Source organism: Aythya marila, assembly GCF_965140915.1.
Source record: "Aythya marila genome assembly, chromosome: 17".
Lineage (NCBI taxonomy): Eukaryota > Metazoa > Chordata > Aves > Anseriformes > Anatidae > Aythya > Aythya marila.
The window spans coordinates 2,638,537-2,658,868 of NC_139058.1; the positions used below are offsets into that span (position 1 = coordinate 2,638,537).

General features: G+C 41.5%; 1 protein-coding gene across 2 annotated transcripts; it reads right to left on the reverse strand.

The window, feature by feature from the left end:
* Positions 1 to 331: 331 nt before the first annotated feature.
* On the reverse strand, positions 332 to 19,866 carry BCL7A (BAF chromatin remodeling complex subunit BCL7A). Of its 2 annotated transcripts, XM_082774139.1 has the most exons (7): positions 19,672 to 19,784; positions 15,475 to 15,582; positions 11,805 to 11,886; positions 8,730 to 8,826; positions 6,643 to 6,810; positions 4,536 to 4,657; positions 332 to 3,551 (listed from the first exon to the last, which is right to left on the reverse strand). In XM_082774139.1, the coding sequence occupies exons 2-7, from the start codon at positions 15,507 to 15,509 to the stop codon at positions 3,480 to 3,482; spliced, it is 576 nt and encodes a 191-aa protein (XP_082630265.1). In that variant the 5' UTR covers positions 15,510 to 15,582; positions 19,672 to 19,784; the 3' UTR covers positions 332 to 3,479. The 2 variants fall into 2 exon arrangements, with proteins under 2 accessions (XP_082630265.1, XP_082630264.1); XM_082774138.1 differs by lacking the exon at positions 15,475 to 15,582 and having other exon boundaries at positions 19,672 to 19,866.
* Positions 19,867 to 20,332: the final 466 nt, after the last annotated feature.

The window sequence follows — 20,332 nt, forward strand, 5'->3', positions numbered from 1 at the left end:
CGATTAGGTATTGAAGAAAACAAAATTCTTTACACCTTCTAACAGGCCCTTAGATATAAAGAACATTCCAAAACATGACAATGTTTATGTATGAAGATAGCCACCCAAAACCAATATTTTATACTGCCTTGTTGATTTTTTTTTTTATTTTTATTTTTTTTTGTCGTTTTGTAAGTGCCAGCACTTTTTGGAATGTTTAACAACTACTTTCCCAAGCATAAAAATTCCAAGGAATAGTTCTGCTATAAAATGTTTGGCTGAGTAAATCGCTTATTCGGAAGGCCTTCCCACACGTTCCACAAACTCAGCTAATTTACTTGCTTGCTTCTAGTTTCTTTTTCTTTTTTTTTTTCTTTTTTTTTTTTTTTTCTCGTAACTGAAGCTCCAACATTCAGCATTGTAGCAAGGAAGCACTTCTTGATATTTGCACTATTTCTAAAACATTAGCTGTATGAGAACTTTCAGTCATCTTGAAGAAAATTACATCTCTCCTTCTGCTCCACGTCTCAATGCTTTCAATAAACCCTTTTACAGTGAGTTCATAAAACAAGTTTCTGGTAGAGACAGGTCCAAGCCAAAAAAAAAGCTGGATTTAGATCTGGTTTCAAACCTCAGGTTGGTTTGAATTCCATGTTCTGGTTTGGTCCCATCTGTACTTTCTGGCATTAAAATGTGTTTAATCACATCCGTTGGCCCATAAATGTTATCAGGCACTTCAAAAAAAGACTAATAACAGTCTTATACACTATTTTGGATTTCTTCATACCAGGTAATGTCAAAGTCTCTTTTCTAAGAGGCTGACAATAACAGGTCTAAGGAACCCAAATCTATCTGCTTGTTCAGTTGTCTGTTGTCACTAGAATCTCTGGTTAACAAAAAAAAGTTCTGAATGTATCCTGTATAAGCTGTAAATAAAGCATTACTAGTTCAGAAATAAAGCCTCTAGGAATATGATTATGATGCCTTATCTTGTAAGCCACAGAACAATGAACAGTTCTGAGCAGAAGCCACAGGAGAGAAAAGGAAGTTTATAATTAAACCTGTTGATGTCAATAATGCCAATAAATGTTTCTATCTAATGAAAAATTTGAGGTATTTTTAGTGCTATTTATATATTTTATTTCTTCCTAAAGTACAGGAATTAGTTTCTAAACAAAAAGTCTATTTATTCCCTTGGAAACTTCTACAAAATTAAAATTAAAAACTTGCTGTGATGCACCTGATAGGGATTAGTAAAAATGACTACTTATCAAAGGTGGCATCAGATTTGTTTTGTTTTAGCATTAAAAATAACAAAAAAAAGTTAGTAAATCAAAAATATTTTTAAGTTTGAATCTTTCTAAATTTGCCCATTTAATATATCAATAGAACTTCTCACAAAATATCACTTAAATCTGAATGTAATATACATACAAATCAATCGTCATTGACCAGTTATCCACATTTTAGGCATACACACAATTCAAGAGAGAATTCTACCGTTTCATTGCATATATTGTGCAAATATAGTTTTTGGCTCCTCATTTCCTTTTTTTATTTTTTCATAATCTTAATGGACTTCATGATCAGACCAGAAATCCCAAAAACTTATTAGGGAGCACACTGTTTTCATGAATGATTTGCAATCAAATTTTATTCAGTTAAAATCCAAAAAGTTTATTTCAACACAAAAGAAAAGTTCCGAAACTGAGTGTCATATGTTATTTGGAGTTTAATCCTACAAACATCCTATGGAAGGTCAGTATTGGCTCCCCAATCCTCCCTCCCTCTACGCCCTCCCCCCCCACTTCCCCATTGTTTTCCATAATAAAGTGGTAATTGCAAACGCAATGCAGTAGTCTAAGTGCAAGCCATTTTCACTATTGGAGAATTCAGAAATAAATAAGCTTAATGAAGAGCTAATTATGAAAATGTATCAACTGGAAGCAATTTTTTCATTTAAAAAAGTATTTACAGTTCTTAGCTTACAAACTATATGCAACCATTTCCATAGCTGTGAGATCATATTTTAAATTACAAGCTCCACCTCTCACACACAAAGTGAAGAAAGACTAAGGGCCTGATCCAGCAACATGTGTGTGTACACGTGTGTACACATGTACACGTACACGCACGTGTGTGTATAAAGAGAATTAAAGTGAGAAATAAAGCGGTTCCCACTGATACCAAGTATTTATAACCGGGTGCTCATCCTGGAAGCACAAAGCCCACTGGAAGATCAGGCCCTTGTGACCTGACCTCTGCAGATGGTTCTGCACTTCTAAATGCCACTAATTTGAAGGGAGTTGCACATGCTTAGTGCTTTTCAATCAAGTTGAGCATAAGCACACTTTGACATAATTGGAAAAAAAAAAACATTTCTATCAATGATGCAAATACTATGGAAAAAAAAAAAAAAAACAAGGCTTATTTACAAGACTTGCTCAAAGGAAAAAAAAAAAATCCCAAATACAGTATTAACCTGGAACACAGAAGTAAACATCTTATAAAGGAACAGTACAATGAAATCCAGTTCAGTGAAAACCTCATATCAAAAAAGACCAATTGAAAGTAAATTCACTGTGCATCAATCCCTTTGATCCTATGTATGTACATAGCGGAACTCTTCTGTAAAGCAAGTTGTACCCAGTACAGAGATCTGGACCTAATACGCAAGTATTTTAACGGTTGTGTTATATATTCAGATCTGGACTATAAATGGTAAACAGATCATGTTAACTTCTGATGAAGTTAAGTATTTAGAAGACCAAATTTACAGTTGCGAATGCCATGCATTCAATAAAAGATCTCCACTATAGCTGCTAAAATAATATATCAAGCTCCTTTTTCTCCTTGGACTCCAAGAGTGAAAATGGCTTCCTGATCTGTATTTATTAAGATTTAAGCACCAGGGATTTAAAAATTAAAAACAAAATAAAAACCCCAAACAAAAAAAAAAAAAAGAAGGAAAAGAAAAAGAAAAAGCCTTACTACACGGCATTATACAAACATAGGCCACTTTGCAAAGGAGACAGTTGCAAAACAACTTTTAAAAGTTAAAAGTTAGCACTGTTTTCAGAACACAAGGCACAAAACAAAAGCAGACATCACGCCAGAACAATGAACTTCACATGAAAGCTAATACCTGACCTGTACCATCCTTAAATATCTTACAATGTTAAATAGAGAAATGAAAAAAAAAATACAGCAGCAACATAATTGTAATTTTGACTTTAGAAACAGTGCGTAGACCCCTCCTGAGTTGTTTACTCCAACCATTTCAGAGACAGTAACTTAAAGTTCTCAATGTTTGTTTCACAGGAAAAAGTTTTCAGTGTCTGAGAAGTTAAACCTTTGTTAGGCTTTCTTGGATTTTTGCTTGGTAACTTGAAAAGTTAGGAGTTCTGTCCTCATCCAAGAGAAGATGCTTAAGTAAGGTTGTTCTATAATTAAGCCCACTGATGTACCTTACGTAAAAACTGACCAGAAAAATCTATAGTCTAAATCTCTTCAACGTTTTGTTGGGAAGCCTCTACTTTCATCTTTTTAGAAGGTGGCACTCCTTCAGAGTCCTTAATGGTGGTGGGGGGAAAGAAAAACAATCATGTTATCATTGCACTCAATTTCAGGTGCCATAAACATCAAACAAGAAGCAAGAACAAATTCCCTGGTGCGTCATTTGTGAAATACAAAGCATCCCTGGAGACAAAAATAACGTGACCAAGTCAATTTGCTTCCGGAAAATCACTCCTCTACTTACATCTTACTTCAGCTTCTTTACACTTGCGTCATCTACTGACAAATAAAATTCTAGTTCCGGGCTAGAAGCCGCAGGGAATGTTCCAAGCACCAGCAAGGCTATACCCGACTTCCCTCAGCTCCACACGTGAGCACAACCCACACCAAGTGCACATGAATTTGTTCCTGCCGTAGCAAAAGCAACCTCTACAGGACAGAACATGGAATGTTTTGAAAGAGCAAGGTGTGCACTGAAACAAGCCAACCACCCCAGAGGAAAACCCATGGTCTGAGCAGTGCTCTGCCTGAGGATTTCAGTGTGAAAGGGACAATTACAGTGATAATTACCTTCTCCCACCCAACCGGAATTTTTCCGTATTCTCAGTGAATAAACATCAGAACACTTTGCCCGTGAAATCTACAAAAATTCCCATTCCTACCCCCTGTATGAATTTACTTTTATAGAAAGCATTTTATGCCCGAAGGGTCCTCAAAGGCACTTTTTCAGTAGGTTACGTCCAAACCATTTATTATTAAACTTTAGTACTTCCTTACAAAACTAACACAGCCTGGTATAGGAACTTGAAAAGTAAACCAGACCAATCGAGTGTTACCCTTCATATTACATGAAATGCAAGAAGGCAATCAAATTAACCACACCACTAGATACATGTATGCATTTAATACTCTACAGCTGCTTCACTGTCATCACCTTAGCAAATGAGCCTAAATACACTACTGGCCTCCTTACATTTGCTTTTTGGTAAAAATGCTCTTTTCCAAATCCCAAGTAATCGGGCTTTTGTGCATAAGGTTACCTGAGAGTTTTTAGATGCCTCTGTAATTATATCATTTTCTCCAGAGGACTGAATTTCTGCTTTCTCTGAACTATTCATGGAATTTTCCATTGAAGACTGTGAGTTCTGTTCATCGGAGGTATCTGAAATTTCAAGAAATTATTGTAAACAAATGAAAGCATTCAGCAGGAGCTTTTAGGATGTTTTCTCACTATCACCCCCAGAACATACAAATTTCGCCCACATGTAACCATTGATAACATACATAACAGTACGAATATAATGAATTAAGATTAAATTCCAAGATCAAAACTACTGGCTGCTGCCACTAGAGAAGACCTTTGCCTCCATGCTGCCGGCTGCGGACAATTGCTGGAATCTGTCCCTAGAGGGAGCTAAACTCACACACACCCTGGGACACAGAACTGTGCAATGCTATCAGCAAACAAGGTTCAACATAAACTTTGCAAAAGGGCTGAATGAACGCAGGGACAATTTTAAACCAGAAGAGGCAGCTACAGAAAGGGCTGAATTGCGATAATTAATGTCGCATAAACTACGTAGCTAAGGCTATAGAGCAAAGTTATATTGGGGAATTTTTATTCAGATAATTAAAATGCACTTTTTTCTTCCCTTGATACTACATTTAAGATAAAATTTAGAAATTCAGCTAGATATCTTAACCATTAAGGGCGTAGAATTTTCAAGTCTGGTGCATACTTGTGAAGAAGTTATCCAGCTTGTTACAGCTCCTACCTGCTTTCAACTTTTTTTGTTCTTTAAAACAAAAATAAAACCCACACCCCTGTGCTTGCTCAAAAAGCAAGGCTTAGCGTAGTTAACATAAGAGGGATGTACAAGGTCATTAACCCCACTCTGTTGAATTATGTCACAGTTGCAGGGGTTCGATGAGAACACTTAGGTGGATTATTTAATACATTTTTTAATACATTTTTAAACACAGCGTGTTACCAACAGAGAGACCATGTCAATAAGGCGCTGTTTTTGCCATTACTTCTCCCTTTTGTTTTACAGTAACCAACTCTGGAACTAATCCAGAGAACTCGGTACGATTTTTCTTGAATCTAAATTTAGTCAGGGGAGCATGTGTGCTATGTAACAGCTTCACACAAATGGGTTCAGACAATATTAGACCTTGGAGTAAATCCTTACAGTTTACCATATCACAAATATGCTAGTTTAGCTTTTCTCTGAAGGATTTGGCATTCTATTTTATTTCAATCTGATGATGATTCATTTGTAAAAATTTAACCCCCCATGAACAATGACGACTTTCACATACCTCACCGTTCTAGTATTACCAAGATAAAAGCTCTAAATTTAAATTGGTTACTGGATCCACTGAGCTAAGAACTTAATCAGGAGGGCATAATTTAATTGCTTTGCTATGGGAAGAATTTTGCAACCCAATAATTAGAATGGTGTTAAGGACATTTTATCTGTTATAATAGGATAAAGTCACTTATCTTTCAAAGAATATATATACTGAACGTGTTTGAATTATCCAAATACCATTCAAAGAATGTGGTTCCGAACAATCTCTTAACCCACACGTATTTTTCATCTGTGTACAACTGCAATACAATATTGTAGCTCTTTTAAAAAACAAGGACAGCATTCAGAACTAAGTTTTGAATAAGCAACTAACAAGGTTAAGCGAGAAGGAAAGCTTACATCATACTTTGCACAATTAAAAAAATAAATAGATTTAAAAGTATCTCAATTCCACTTTACTTTCACACTAGGCAACAAACATTCCCAGACCTACAGAAGTAACTCCAGAGTTTGTGTGATCAAATGGAAACAGACATTTCAAACATTACTTTGAAAGAAGAAATAATTTAAGATAGATTATGACAACGATAAACCAAGTATTTTGTTTGTTTCCTCTCTGAAATGACTTTGAATGTCAGTCTGACCTTTCCTGTTGTATGGAAGAATCACGGTTCAGCAAGAGAGATTATGGCCCATTTTCACATAAATGCTGAGAACTCAGAAGCCATTTATTTCAAACAGTTATTATTCAGTTCTTAAAATGGACAAGCAAATAAATGATACCACCCATAAAGGTTTTTTGTTTGGTTTTAAGGATGGTCTTTCAGCTTACCTTCTGAACCAGGCTGCTCCTTTGCTTCTGTCTGAATTTCATCAGACTTTACTTCAGTGCCATCTGCTTGTGTTGCCAAATTCTGCTCTGGTGCTGGACTTGAATTGCTACTGTTTTCTTGTTTTATTGGAGAAGCATCAGCTATTGAACTCTGGTTGCTGTTGTCATCTGTTAACAGAAGAGTTTAGAGCACTGAAGTCCAATTTGACAAGATCTGAATAAAAAACACACCTTAATTCTTTTTTTTCTCCTGCTTTATCCCCTGATAACACAGGGTATAGACTAGCTTGTTGGAGTCCAGTAGTATTTATGCTAACACCGTATTGAAGCTTAGTCTACATCACCACCGTCACAACTTTTGCAGCCTATGCTGTAATCAGGAGTTTTTCAGCAGTTACTAAAAATCAGAAAACTTCAAGAAAGGTGCTTTAAGTAATATTATACAATAAAACCAAGAGTGTTTTACTCAGGTTACTTCCAAAGAACCTGGAATTTTATAATGCAAGTAACACAGATCAACTGAAGCAACAGTCTCATTTTGTAGCCCACCTAATAAAGGGCCAATTAAATGTTCATGCTACAGATATCCATCTCCGCAAAGCTCTGATGAGCAGGTGGTTTTTAAAGTGTCTTGAAGGTCAAAAAAAGTGCACGCTGCTATCAAGGTAAAATGTACCATCCAGTCCTAATACCAGTAGTACTTTAGCCATAGTTGTCCAGAATACTCACTAGCCTCAAGAAGCTTGATCACGAAAGCTTACTGCAACACAGATCATGTCTTTGGACTTAAAACATCCTGCTTGCACCCTCTTCTTTGTGAAAGCCAATGACAGTGGTTTAAATATCTCAGCTAATGCTTTACTGATAGCACTGGGGTGCAGCTTCCTGTAATCTTTAATCCAGTCTAACCATGGGGAACTGAGACAGAAGCCCCTGATCCCTAAGAAAACTAACCCAGCAAACATTATTAGTTAAATTACTAGCATGTAAGCTGATCTACCTCCCTCTGCATCTGTACAATCACTACATCCAAAGGACTTCAGAAATGCATAGCCAGTGATGGGATAGCCATCTCTTTTCAGAGTAGCCTGAAGATAAGATTAAGCTTATCATGAAATTCTACAGTATGGCTTAAAAACACAAATGATATATGTTTAATAAAGCAAGTATTATATTCACTTTATGGATGGGGGAACAAGGCTTAAGAAAATTAAATGATCTGACCAAGGCAAAAGCTAAGAAGTTGGCAACACTGATGAAAAATTAATCCAGTCTGTGAATATCCCACTCAATCCTTTAATCGCAAGATCGTTCTCATTGCAAACACTGCAAAAAAAAAATAACTAAGAGGCAATAAAAATGCAAATAAAGTTGAAATGAAAAAATTAAATCCTGCCAAAAAGTGACCCTCTCTTATCAGTTCAAATAGTGCTGCATTCTCAGCCACAATTGCTATCCAAACATCTAGAAAGTAAAAAAATTAGAGCTGTACAGGCTTCTCTGTAAAAAATACCACGCTGATATTCAACAGTCCACACTTTTTAAATTGATCTAATAGCAACTGACTGGCAAGCAAAATGTTTTCTTAACCAGTTAATTTCATCAAATTGAGGGAGAAGGAAGACAAAGCAGCACCACAGCTTGCTCTCTTGGCTCTTGCTGATTTTTTTTTGACCTGACTCACCTACTCCATTAAACATATACAAAACCTGCAGAAGTGACAGTAGGCGCCACTAAGGCTTTAGGGGTCTCCTGGTTCTTCAAGCAGCAAGCTTGACAGAGTTACTTACTTTACCTAATTAAGAGTATAGCATTTGGATAGTAGATATTCACATTTTTATTTTCACACCTAGCTCTGCCACCAATTTTTCCCCCCACATACACAGCCCAAATAAAAACAGCATTTAAACAACTGTCGGTAGAGCCACAGAATAGAAGTGCAAGGTACCAAATTGGTGTCTGATGCCATTCTCACTTTGGCCTCATTACGCTGTCCATACATCCGAGCAAAAGAGAATTTGACACTGTTAGCTTCCACTTTCACAGCAGTGTAATAGGGTAATTTGGGCTGACCTTCTCCCACTCACCATGCATGTCCATCATCCCTGGAGAGGAGCTGTTCTCCGGAGTGGTCACTTCAGAGCCACATTTTTCATCTTTGCCTTTTTTCTTATTCTTATTTTTCTGAAAAACAGAAGGTACCACAAACAGGACTATCACCATGAAAAAAAAAAAAAAAAAAAAAAAAGAAAAAAAACCTTTCAATACAAAGCCCTTTCCACTCATTGCTTCTGTAAGCATCTCACTTCAAGTGCAAAAACACCAAGTTGATAATCACTGATGTTACCAATAGTGCATTAGTCCCAGTAATCGCAGAACTGCTTGTCTAATTGACACAAAGCAACATTCTTCCTAACACAAAGCACTAGCCAGAAGTTCTAGTAGTTGTTAGTACTTAAATGTGTTTTTCATCATTAGGCTGCGGCACAATTTTTGGAACAAGCACAATAGTTCTCAGTACTACCTCTCATTCTGCAAGCCCAGAATCAGAGGCACAATGATTAAATGACTCGCTGAAACTGAGTCAGAGAACTTGGGAGGTGTTGGCTGCTAACTTTGTACTCAGTTCAATGAGCTACGAAAGCAGGGTCAAAAGAATCTCTGCCACAATGGGAAGAAGGAGGCACACTAATCAGTGGCAGGGACAAAGATTCAGAAGCTACCCGATTTCTGCCTGCTTAACTCTGCTCACTCTGTTTTACGTGTATTAACACACTACTGCCTAACTCAGGATATTCTCCCCTTTGTGTCAGGAAGCTTGTACTATGCACCTAGGCAACAGGAATGTGTGCACACCAGAAATAATGACAGATCTAGAATTTTAAATCTAAAGAGACAGCTTTTTACCTCTTTCTCAACTATCAATGCTGCAGAAACCTTCTCCTTCTCTATACCTAACTCTGTTTCTTCATTAAAATTAAAAGATGGATTAAGAAAAATCAGACTGCTTATAACAAAGAGCATAAACAAGACAGTCCTACAGGGACAATAGGTCACCACGTGCTCAGGACCAAACAACAGTAGGGACTGCACGCCTTAAAACAAAGGAAGAGCCATTGGCATCCATCACGTGGAAAATCTGCGTCTGCTAAGGGATGCAGCATTTTCAATTAAGAGGTGACGTAATCAGTCTCAGAGGAGAAAGAGCCAGCTGCACTGCTTTTGGAGGACCCTGCGTGCCTGCTGAGAAGACGATTAAAAGCCTGACTCTAGGAATAATGTTCAAACAACCTCTCCGTTTTGGTTAGGACAACGTTCTCCAACAAGGAAGGGAATGAAACTAAGCACAGTCTAAGACTGCAGAAGAAATTCAACAAGTAGGATCTGGAAAGACTTTTTCCTTTATCTCAAACAGAGTATTAGGCTTTTTAAACCGTATTTTTACTTCAGAGAGAATAAATGGAATGACCCAGATTTTATTCCCTAATACTTGAAACAAAGGTGAAAGCACACAGGCTTCTCTATTGTTGCAAAATCAAAGTTCAGAGGGGATAATCTCTCTCAGCTTTTCTTAAGGTAAAAGGACACTTTGAGCACAAAAGAAGTAACTGAACTATTTAAGCTCAAAGGTGTTTTGGTTTTGTTGCTGTTTGTTTAACAAAGTGAAGTTCCACAACAGCCTTTCAAAACTAGTGGGAGGATAGAGCTTAATTCCAGTTCAAAGAAATGTCAAAGTGGCTTAGGAGCAACATGTGAGGGGGGAAGTAACCTAATCGGTGTTTGCTGAAGTCATAGATAATTTCCATTTGAAACATGAAGCAATAAAAAGATCCCATCCTTCTATTCTAGTGAAAAGCAAGAATCCTCCTTCACAAGTGGATGAAGTTGGATATAAAAGGATGTCTGTAACAAAACTAAATAGCCACAATGACCTCTACCCTAGTCGTTGGTTTTTTAATGCATGTACTTTATTATTGTAAGAACTTCCTGAGCAAAATACAGAAACCTTATGACATCAAACCTGCAGCTGCAGAACAGCCTCTGCTTGTTACAAGCAGAACGTGACTGCAGGACACGAAAGGAACTGGTCTTGAACTGTCTCCAGTTCAGCAAATATGAACCAAAACCTGAAGATTAAGGCTCAAAAACCATACTTAAACTCCGCACACAGAGACGGCCATACAAGGCCATTCTTCCTAACAAAGAACCTGACTTGAGCTACCAGACACTTTGAAAGTCCATCCAGAAAACCAATGGAAATTCTACTTAAAGTTCTGTTGTATCCACCATGCAAGTATAGTTTCACTGCTGGAAAATTATTTTTGGAAGCTGTGAGACGAAGTATTTCTCATTCTCTCTCTCCAGCTTCCTCCCTACCCCACCTCAATCCCCACAATGTCTAATAAACAATAAAATCAAGACCAAGCATTGGACAACTAGACAGAATGAACAAGTTCTCTGAAGGAAACGGAAAGTTTCCAAGTTCATGGAGATCCTGCTCACGCTTTCAAGAAGGACAAAAGGCAACTCTGATCGTCACAGAAATTTTACACTTGTTGTTTTTATGGCACATAATTATGGCAAATGAGCAGTGCACACCAGAGTATAAACATGATGAATACACTTACCAAAAACAAACATTACAATAGAAGCACGTGGGCTGTACTGCTTGGGCTGGTTATCTTAATGCAAGCGGTCTCAGTTCCACAGGAGTTTCCTACCCTTACCTCAAGGTTTTGCACCTATTTTTCAGCAAAGCAACAGTGATGCAGATACAGTATGTTCTCTGTGCAGTTCCAAAGCAGCTTTCCTTTAAGGCATCAGGCAGAAAGAGAGGAAGCATAATTGATGTCTTGCTTCCATCCCCACCTCTATCAATGCTTATGTTGGAGAAAGATTTCAGAACAGTTTCAAGTCGAATATGTAACAGTTATCTGAGAATTGATCCAAGCTGACTCCGGAAGACTGCCACCTGCTGAACCACCACCGTCACTTTTTGTAGAGATCAACATTTTCTCTACAGCTCTTCTGTCCAAGCGCTTGTGAGACCAACACCAGTCTTAGCTTGGAGGCTCAAAGAACTGAGAGCGTATTTTGTTCAGCTTTCCCTAAATGCAAGTCTCTATATCTTGAAAAATCCAAGATATCTGCAGGATACTTACATCATCGACTTTAGGCTCTGTTACTGGTACCCATTTGTAAATCCTTAGGGATGTGTCGCCAACTGTCACCCACTTCTTCTCCCTACAAAATTACAATGCAGGAGAAGTTAAAGTTAAAATTCGTATTCAAAATAAAGTAATCTACTATTGTAAGTTGTCGAGGATTTAAATAGGCTATTAAGTAGGATGATCTCTATTACATCGTCTTAGCACTGCATTGTGCAAATTGTTCTTTGCATTTCAAAAATTTGCTAGAGCGCTGCTAACCTCCAGATTTCTGAGGGCTGTTACTTGACTAGGTGAGTAACTGCAGTAGCAGTAATAAGATCAGGATTAACAATACAGTTAAGAAGAATAGCTATTGAAAATGCAGATTTAATGCCTACAATTTTCACTTAAGTTTCCAGAGAGCAAAAGAAGTTTTAAACAGACCAGTGTGTTTTGATTGTCGTGAAGCTGTTTAATGGCATTAGAAATCTAAATGCATTTTGACCATCTGAGATTTATTTCTGGGTAGGAATTTGCTGCTAGCCATTTAACATTCACTCAACGCTCCTGTGAGACAACTCTGGAATTCTTGTCTCAGAACCAACAGCCCTACAGGTACCGATCTGTGCTGTGGGGCACAATTCAGACTCAGGAAAGCCTGGCTCTCTTGGGCAGGGGAGGCTGAGGATGCTATTAGAGGGAAAAAGCAGAACCTACAGCACTCTGTGCAGACCCCTGCCAGCCAGCCACGAAGTCATGACATTGAAAAATGTGAAGGAAATCTGGCCGGAGGGTGTCACTACATTAGGGGGTCACACAGACACTGAGTGCAGAGATGGAAAGGAGGCTGAACTGAGTTAAGGGATGAATTCCTTGAGGTCTTTACATGAGAACATTAAAGGAAGGTCCAGAATGCCAGAGAAATTTCATCACATTTCGGAGATCAGTTTTCAGGTCACAGATCACCACTACTGGTTCCTGGGTTTGCAACCTAGCTCTGCAAATGGATCGAGTGAAAGTTAACAACAAAGACTAATTCCATTAAAAATTCAGGAACATCTGAAATTAATTTGGCATGAGATCTCAAGCATTTTTGTTATTTCGTTGTTAAAAACACATTTAAATAATAGATTTGGAATCCAGTTACAGATTAAAAAATAATGTTCTTTGCAGGATGGGAGAAGCTGGATGTGACTCCAAATACATATGTGATAGCTCCGTTTTTAGAAAGGGCTCCCGGAATCAAAAGCAGCCACATTGTATAAATGCCACAAACATCCTCTGTGCTATTTGTTTTAGCTCCGAAAGCCAATCTTATTTGTTTTCCTATTAGAGGAGACACCTTCCTGTTTAAAAAAAAAAAAAGAGAGAAAGAGAGAGAGAAGCTATATATGGCAATTTTATATGTTTCGGATCTGTCCAAGAGGATATTTTACTTTAAGTGCAAGACTACTTCAGATTCTTTTCTTTCCCACTGCTCTTCTGGAGCACATTTTTCCCTCTGCGTGTTTAGATGCATCCATTTACGTACACTAGATGGCTAAAATATGTCAAGAAACAATTTTAAGCTAATTTGGAGCTCTAATTCTAGGTGGGATAAAAATGAAAGTGGAAATGAGCATGTCAATAATGAGAGCATACTTAATTGTGAGGAGATGATCATGACATAACTTTTTCTTTTTCTTTTTTTTAAGGATACAAGACAAACTAAACTCATTTCTAGTTAGGAAAACCTTTGAAATTATGGAAATAAAACCAGCTGGGGTTTTGTTTTGGGTGTGGGGGAGGAGGTGAACAAATGTTTAATAAAAAAATCAAGATTTTAGCCTTTTCCTACAGCAAAATATTACTTAGAGATGCTGCACTGGAAAACCAAAAGTTCAAGATACCTGTTAGCATCTCAAAGCAGCCTCACACAGCATCTTCACTGGACAGACTGTAGAACACAGGAGGAAACCTATATTAGTAACTTTTTCCTTCTATTATTAAAGTTAGCCCTGACATTTTAATCTTTTGAGCTTCTTAAGTACCACTTTAAGTTCTGACAACCTTCAGCTATAGGGATTTTTTTTTCTGAATTCAATACACAGTAATTCAGACAACAAAGGGAATAAGGATACTCGGTGATGGAAGCACACCACCATCCCAGTCCTGCAAGCACAGTTAAAAAGAAAACCCAACACCAAACTGCTGTTATTCACTTATTTTACAGGTGTAAGCATTTGCAGCGTGGATGGTTTAAGACCATAAAAGTATTAATAAGAAAAAAGACGACAAGCTCCTCTAAAATGGAATAAAATCATTGGCAGTACAAACAAATCTGTTAACAAAGAAACATGACTCTCAGACATTTAAGATCAACAGGGTAAACTCACTTCAGAATTTAAAATGCGTATTGCAAATAAAGCTTAGGGTATTATCTGTAGTATTTACTGTTTTTTCCATTAAAAACAAACAAAAAAGAAACAACCAACTCCGAACCAACCCCAACCAGTTCTACTCCAAACCCTCATTTTTTGGTGCACAGTCACCAGCCCCAGCTGCTGATCAGGGACGTGGCTTTTTATTTATTTAGAGCTCACAATTGACTTATGCTGCCTCTAACACAAGGTTTGCTAAGTGGTGCCTACAAAATGCTCTCGCTGGCCAATAGCCAGAGTGGGCATAAGAATTTGTGAGCTCTCGTGCCCGTTCTGTTGCAAAACCCCAATTTCTGCCCATTTTCCTGGCTGTAAAACAGCCCTACTGTTGAACCCATGGATCTGGAGATGCTGACCAGAACCCGGTGACTCCAGGCCACCTTTGTTAAGTGATCACTAGGCAAGAATTTGTTCTGCAGGACCCTGCTACACAGCTTGGTCTCTGTGTTGATGGGCAGACTGGAAAAGGTGGAAGACCACCATCAGCCCGACAGCTGATCGGGCTAAAAATGTGGCAAGGAGCAATTTCACTTGTCTACCTAACAAACTCCATAGCTTTTTAAAAATAAAATCATCATTTTTTGTGGTTCTAAACCTCTCCTATTCCTCCATGCATGACCCAAGCGTAACACCAATGGAAATGGCAGAACTTAAAATACATACAATAATTTTCTTTGCTTTAATCTTCCACGCTGAAAAGTATCTTAAATATTTTAGTTATGGGCAATTCAGAAACTAGTCAAGGAAGCAGAAACCAACCCTTACACGGATCTGAAATTGTGTTAAAGCATTTTAAAATTCCGAACCATATCTGTACAGCATTTTAAGGACAGCCAAGGATACGTAGGGTAGCCATTAACATCAACACTTCTTTAGTGGTTATGCCTGAGGCATACTAATATCCCAGAAGTTATATAATTATATACTCGATTCCCCGTTTCAAATAGCCCAGGATTCTTGGATGTATTTATATTTTGTGTGTTAACACTAAAGCTCCGAAGATGCATACCAAATTCCACGTATAAAAGTAATACACTGGTGAGCAAACACAGCAGTGTGTATTACACTTAGACATAAAGTGTCAAGGCAGCTTTTGCAGCAGCAACGAGTGCTGGAAACATTTGATGGCACGGAAACAGAAAGCCTTCCCTGCCAATACATCGTCATTCAAGGAAAGGCTTTCACACACGTGTTTGGCTCTTTACCACGACTACCGTTGAGCAAAGTGACGTGTATTCACACGAGGATTTGCTCCCACATACCCCATCTTCTGTTGATGATCACGAAGTGACGTCATAATGCTGAATTATCACATCACACTCACTTGCATTGCAACAGAGTTTGGTGAAAATCACAGAATTATGACCTCCCTGTGGGATCAAGCAAAGGAGAGAGGGGGATGGGAAAGAAAATGCCATTATTATACACACAAAGTGCTGTCAGATGCACAAATAAAGATGTTTCTGAAATGGAGGCTGGCTTTGCACAGCACGCCTAGTGCTATGCAGATGTTTGTCTAGTGACTAACGTGAGGTAGCCCCAGTACACGTGGTGTTTCTTGACCATGCCACAAATACAGTGAAATAGGAGGTAGCACGACTGGACAAAGGCCACCTTCTGTCTAAGTTCATCAAAGTGTGCTAGTTGGACAGTCTCCTTCACTTACACATGCCAGCAGGTTTTTAACCACGTTGTGCTGAGCCCCACGTTGCCAAATGCAGCTTTTCTTACGGTCATGACAAACACGGTTTGCATACGACAGAACTCTCCCTTTTACATACGTCCAGCTCCCACCGAAGTCAGAGAGCACGCTCTGGCTCAAAAGGAAGTAACCGTGAGCCAGAAAATCCAGACTGCAATTCATCCATGGTAACTGCTTGGACCGCTGCAGCACTCCAAGACAGCCCCCTCGCACACTGGGTGGTTTTAGTTCAGCTGCCCCTCGGCCTGAATCAAGGGGCACAGGGCAGCAGCAGGCAGGCAGCCTTTTCCAGAGGCATCCTGTTAAGAGGTTCAACCTCCTAACCACTTTTTGGAGTGAGAATCTCTTTCAAGAAGGAAGCAAGGGCAGCAAAATCTGCAGAAGCTCAATCTCAGAGCATTACATACCATGTAAAACTATGTTAGCGAGCCTGAGCGGAGGCAAGAACAGAAAAGCTACAGCAGCAGCGCCGACAAGTTCTGCTGACTGGTGGCAGCGAGATGCCAGGCACGCTACCAGGCAGCACCATCTCCCCTCCCGTGGTTATTGTGCTCAGCATCTTTCACACCACACGCTTGGCTTTAAGCTCCAGCCCAAGTCATGCCTGGCTCCACAGCCAGCTCGCTTCCACAATAAACACACAGCGCTTCAACTACTGTCAGCAGCGATCCTCGCTCACCTCTTCTTTGTGAGGTATTACCACAATCCCCAGATTACAGCTCGGATAAATAGGTCCGAAAAAGGCCAAATGACTTACACGAAGGTTCTGCAACTCAACACAAGGAGATTTCCTCGTTCCTGACCGGGGTACCTACCCCCAGCAGCCACACCATGCCTCCATCCTGAAATGTTTGCACAGTTGTCCGAAGGTTCAGCGGTGCTGGTTACCCGTGCAGGTTATTTCACTGCCTCCCAAGACAAACTGTTACTTAGAGCTTGCTGGCTACCCGTTACTTTTCTTTTAGTAAATAACTGTGTTTTCTTTCAGTTAAATCCAGCCTTTGTAAGACAAGAGCGTTTCCATTGCTTTCTAATGCTGGTTGAGGACACAGGGACACAGTTCTTTTTTCCCCTTTCTTGTTGAGAGCCCACTTAGAACTACACATCTCTGTCCATCTTTAAGACAAAAAAATAACCCTGTATCTTTTTCAACTAGTAAATTTCAGTAAATTTAACTCCTTTTTCAACTAGATGAAAAATAAGTAATACGTATGGTTAAAAAAAAAAAAGTTTAAATGCCCTCTTTAGGCCTGAAAATCTAACACTTCTGCCACATAAATACAACGCAACCATGTATTCTGTAAGACACGTGTCTTAGCGTTGTCTAAATTAGAAGCTCATTCACGAGAGTGGTTTAAACAAAGGAGATAGGGCCACATTAATCTCAAGATAACAGCCTAACAACTTCACTGTTTACTACTATAAGCCAAGTTCCAGCAATACCAGAAGCGCGCGGCGCTCTGCAAACACACGGGAAGATAGGGCACCTGCACCGAAGGGCTCGCTGTCTAACAAATGCATTTTCCAAGGAACAGGGCCTGTGCTGGTGGAAACCCACTTCACATGGGCACACGAAGAGCTGGGGCAATAGAGGCAGACAGAAACCTGCACAGCAGGGCTGTTGCACCCTTCATTTGTGGATTACCTTATGGTAATCCTTATGGCTGGACCCACCATCAGTTCAGAAGTTTATCGTAAGCATGTTCTGCCTCTCTCCTCGTCTTCGGTACTGAAAAATCTCAGCACACAGGTCTCAGAAAACCCTGTCCTATGAAGTGTTGCATGCAAGGTGTTTCAGTCTTCAGCGGCTGCATTTCCACAGAAGAGCTGTGGATGGCAACAAATTGCTCCTATTATGCAAATGAAACTGCACACTTGAAATTGCCTATGTGGCTCCTCTGAAGATGCAGGAGTTGCTAGTGTATAAAGTTCAATTTCACAAGTCTTCTCAAAACATTTAAACCACAAAACACAGAATCTCTCTTGCTAATTTTCCACTGTACTTGACTGCAGGTGGTGGTGGGTAATCATGAGATTCACCATCAAATTATGATTCCTTTAAAAGTAGGAAAAATGGTTTATGTAAATACTTGTGAGAGGCATGCACAAGAAGCCACGGGGTACTTCTGACAGCGATCAGAAGAAACGTTGCAGGATTCTGTACAGTAACCCTTTAAAGCAAGCTGTCTTTCATGAGGGTTAAAGTGTACAAAATCTATTTATACCGCAAGATTTGTTTTAAGGAGGAAGCCATAGCAACTGACATTTTGGCAAACACCTCTTGCCAAGGGAAAAAAAAAAAGTCTAGATGTTTTGTTGAATGGCCAAGCTTCTGCCTCTCCTCCTCCCTGAAATCCACAAACTGGGACTCAAAGGAAGCACGCCGCGCTCATGAATGAAATACCTACAGACAAAACACTACAGTCCCACACATCCAGCAGGAAGGCTCTCTGATCAAAAGTAGCATCACATCACCGCGCATCGTTCCGATCCTTCGGAGCTGGCCCACTAGGCAGCAAACAGCACTTCAAAACGTCAGCTGAGCAGAAAAGAGTTCCTAAAGGAACCGAACCGCGATGTCTGGGCTGCTCCGGCTCCTTTCTCAGCGGGCGGATTCTCTGAGATCCCCGTCCCATGCCCTGCATTATGGGGCACACGTCCTGCTTCTTTGTCCAGCTCCAGCCAACTGGCCCACTCGCGTGCTCAGGCTGTTAAAAGGCAACAGCCCGTTTCGCTGGAGTAGCAGGCACGTTTATTTCCCTATTTTGCCTTTCTTTCAATGGAACTGAAGAGTTTGCTGTGCGTTGTAACAGAGGTGCCCCTTATTTCATCAGGTTGGAAACAAAACGAGGTTATGCAGATTAACACCAACCCAGGGGATTTTCCGTGGATTTCAAACGTTTGAAAACACTTTAAGATTAGGGAACAGAGAGTCAGCTTGTCGGAAGAAAGACTCTCTGCAGTCCCTGCTCGCTGTGGCCCACCGAAAGCGCCGGCCTGCCCGCGCGGAGCGTGACAGCAGCCGCCGAAATGCCTCGCCTCGCTTTTCAGAATGCAAGCAGAAAAAGACAAAAGCAGAAAATGCCCAAACACGCTGAGGGCCTAACAAAAGGGACCCGTCCCACCGTGTGGGGGGGGGACACCAGCCTTTAATTACACCGTTCCACCACAAATTCAGGCGGCAGTCCCGCTCGCCCTCTCCGGCCCCGCTCCGGTTTTGTGCGCGCAAACCTCGGAGCCTTGAGGGGCTGGGAGAGGAGCTCGAACCCAGGAGAAGCCGTTCGAGTTGTACGGTGCTGTTTTATGTGGTGTTTTTTTTATAAAAAGAGCCTCCTTCGAGCGGCACCCCCGGCCTCGGAGCCCCCCCCCCTCAGGGCGCCGTGAGGGGGGGGCGGCGAGAAGGGAACCGGGGGCTCTGAGGAAGGCACCGGGGGCCGTGAGGAAGGCCGGGGGGCTGTGAGAAGGGCCGGGGGCCGCACAATGGAGCCGCCTCAGCCGCCGCCGCCTTCCTGCGAGCGGCTCCGCGAAATGGCTTCTGGGCGCCGCCGGCTCCCCGCCCCCCGCGGCCGCCCGGCGGGCTCCGGGCTCCGTGAGGGGAGGGCGCCGTGAAGGGGTGGAGGTGGAAGGGAGAAGGGGGGGGGGGGGGGGGAGGAGGAGAGGTTTGGGATGTTTTTTGGGGGGACCCCAGGGAGGTTTCGGGGTGCCGGGGAGGAGGAGGAGGGCGGCGCGGGGTCCCGCCTCGGCGCGTCCCGCTCACCATTTGCGCACTTTCTCGATGGCCGCCATCACCCGCTTGATATCATCCTTCGCCCGGCTCCGGGTCTCGGCCCGCACCGAGCGGCCCGACATGCTGCTGGGGGGGCTGGGGAGGGAGGGGAGGGGAAGGGCGGCCTCGGCGGCGGGGATATGCGGCGCGGCGTCCGTCCGTCCGTCCGGTCCGTCCCTCCGTCTGTCCGCCCGCCCGCCCGCACGCACAATGCTCCCTCAGCTCGGCGCCGCTCGGCTCCGCCCGCCAACGGGGCCCGCGCACTGCGCACGCGCGCCCCGAGCCGCCGCCATCGCCGGGGGCTGCCCGCGCGGGGGGGGGGATGGCGCCGTGAGGGGGGCTCCGTGAGGGGACGGCGGGGAGATGGGGAACGGCTCGGATCCGATCCGCTCCGATCTGATCGCATCGGATCAGAATGGATCGGACCCGGTCGCTCCCCGTCTGCCTGCCCCTCGCGGCTCGCCCCGGCCCCCCGGGTGTGGAGCTTCCCCTGAGGCGGCTGAGCCCGGAGCCTCCCCGGCCCGCGGGGCTCTGCCTCAGGCAGCGGCTGGGAGGTTTCCGAGCTGCCCGAAATAATTGCCGTGGAATAAAGCTGGTTCAAAGTAGAAAATCAAACCCGACCCGTCCACAGCCATACACAAACACATCGCTA

Coding starts and splice junctions, on each gene's coding strand:
- BCL7A (XM_082774138.1), bottom strand. CDS start 19,763: ATGTCGGGCCGCTCGGTGCGGGCCGAGACCCGGAGCCGGGCGAAGGAT. Junction 6,811..8,729: donor AGGGATGATGGACATGCATG/GTGAGTGGGAGA, acceptor TTCTGTTAACAG/ATGACAACAGCAACCAGAGT. Junction 3,552..4,535: donor AGGCATCTAAAAACTCTCAG/GTAACCTTATGC, acceptor ACCACCATTAAG/GACTCTGAAGGAGTGCCACC.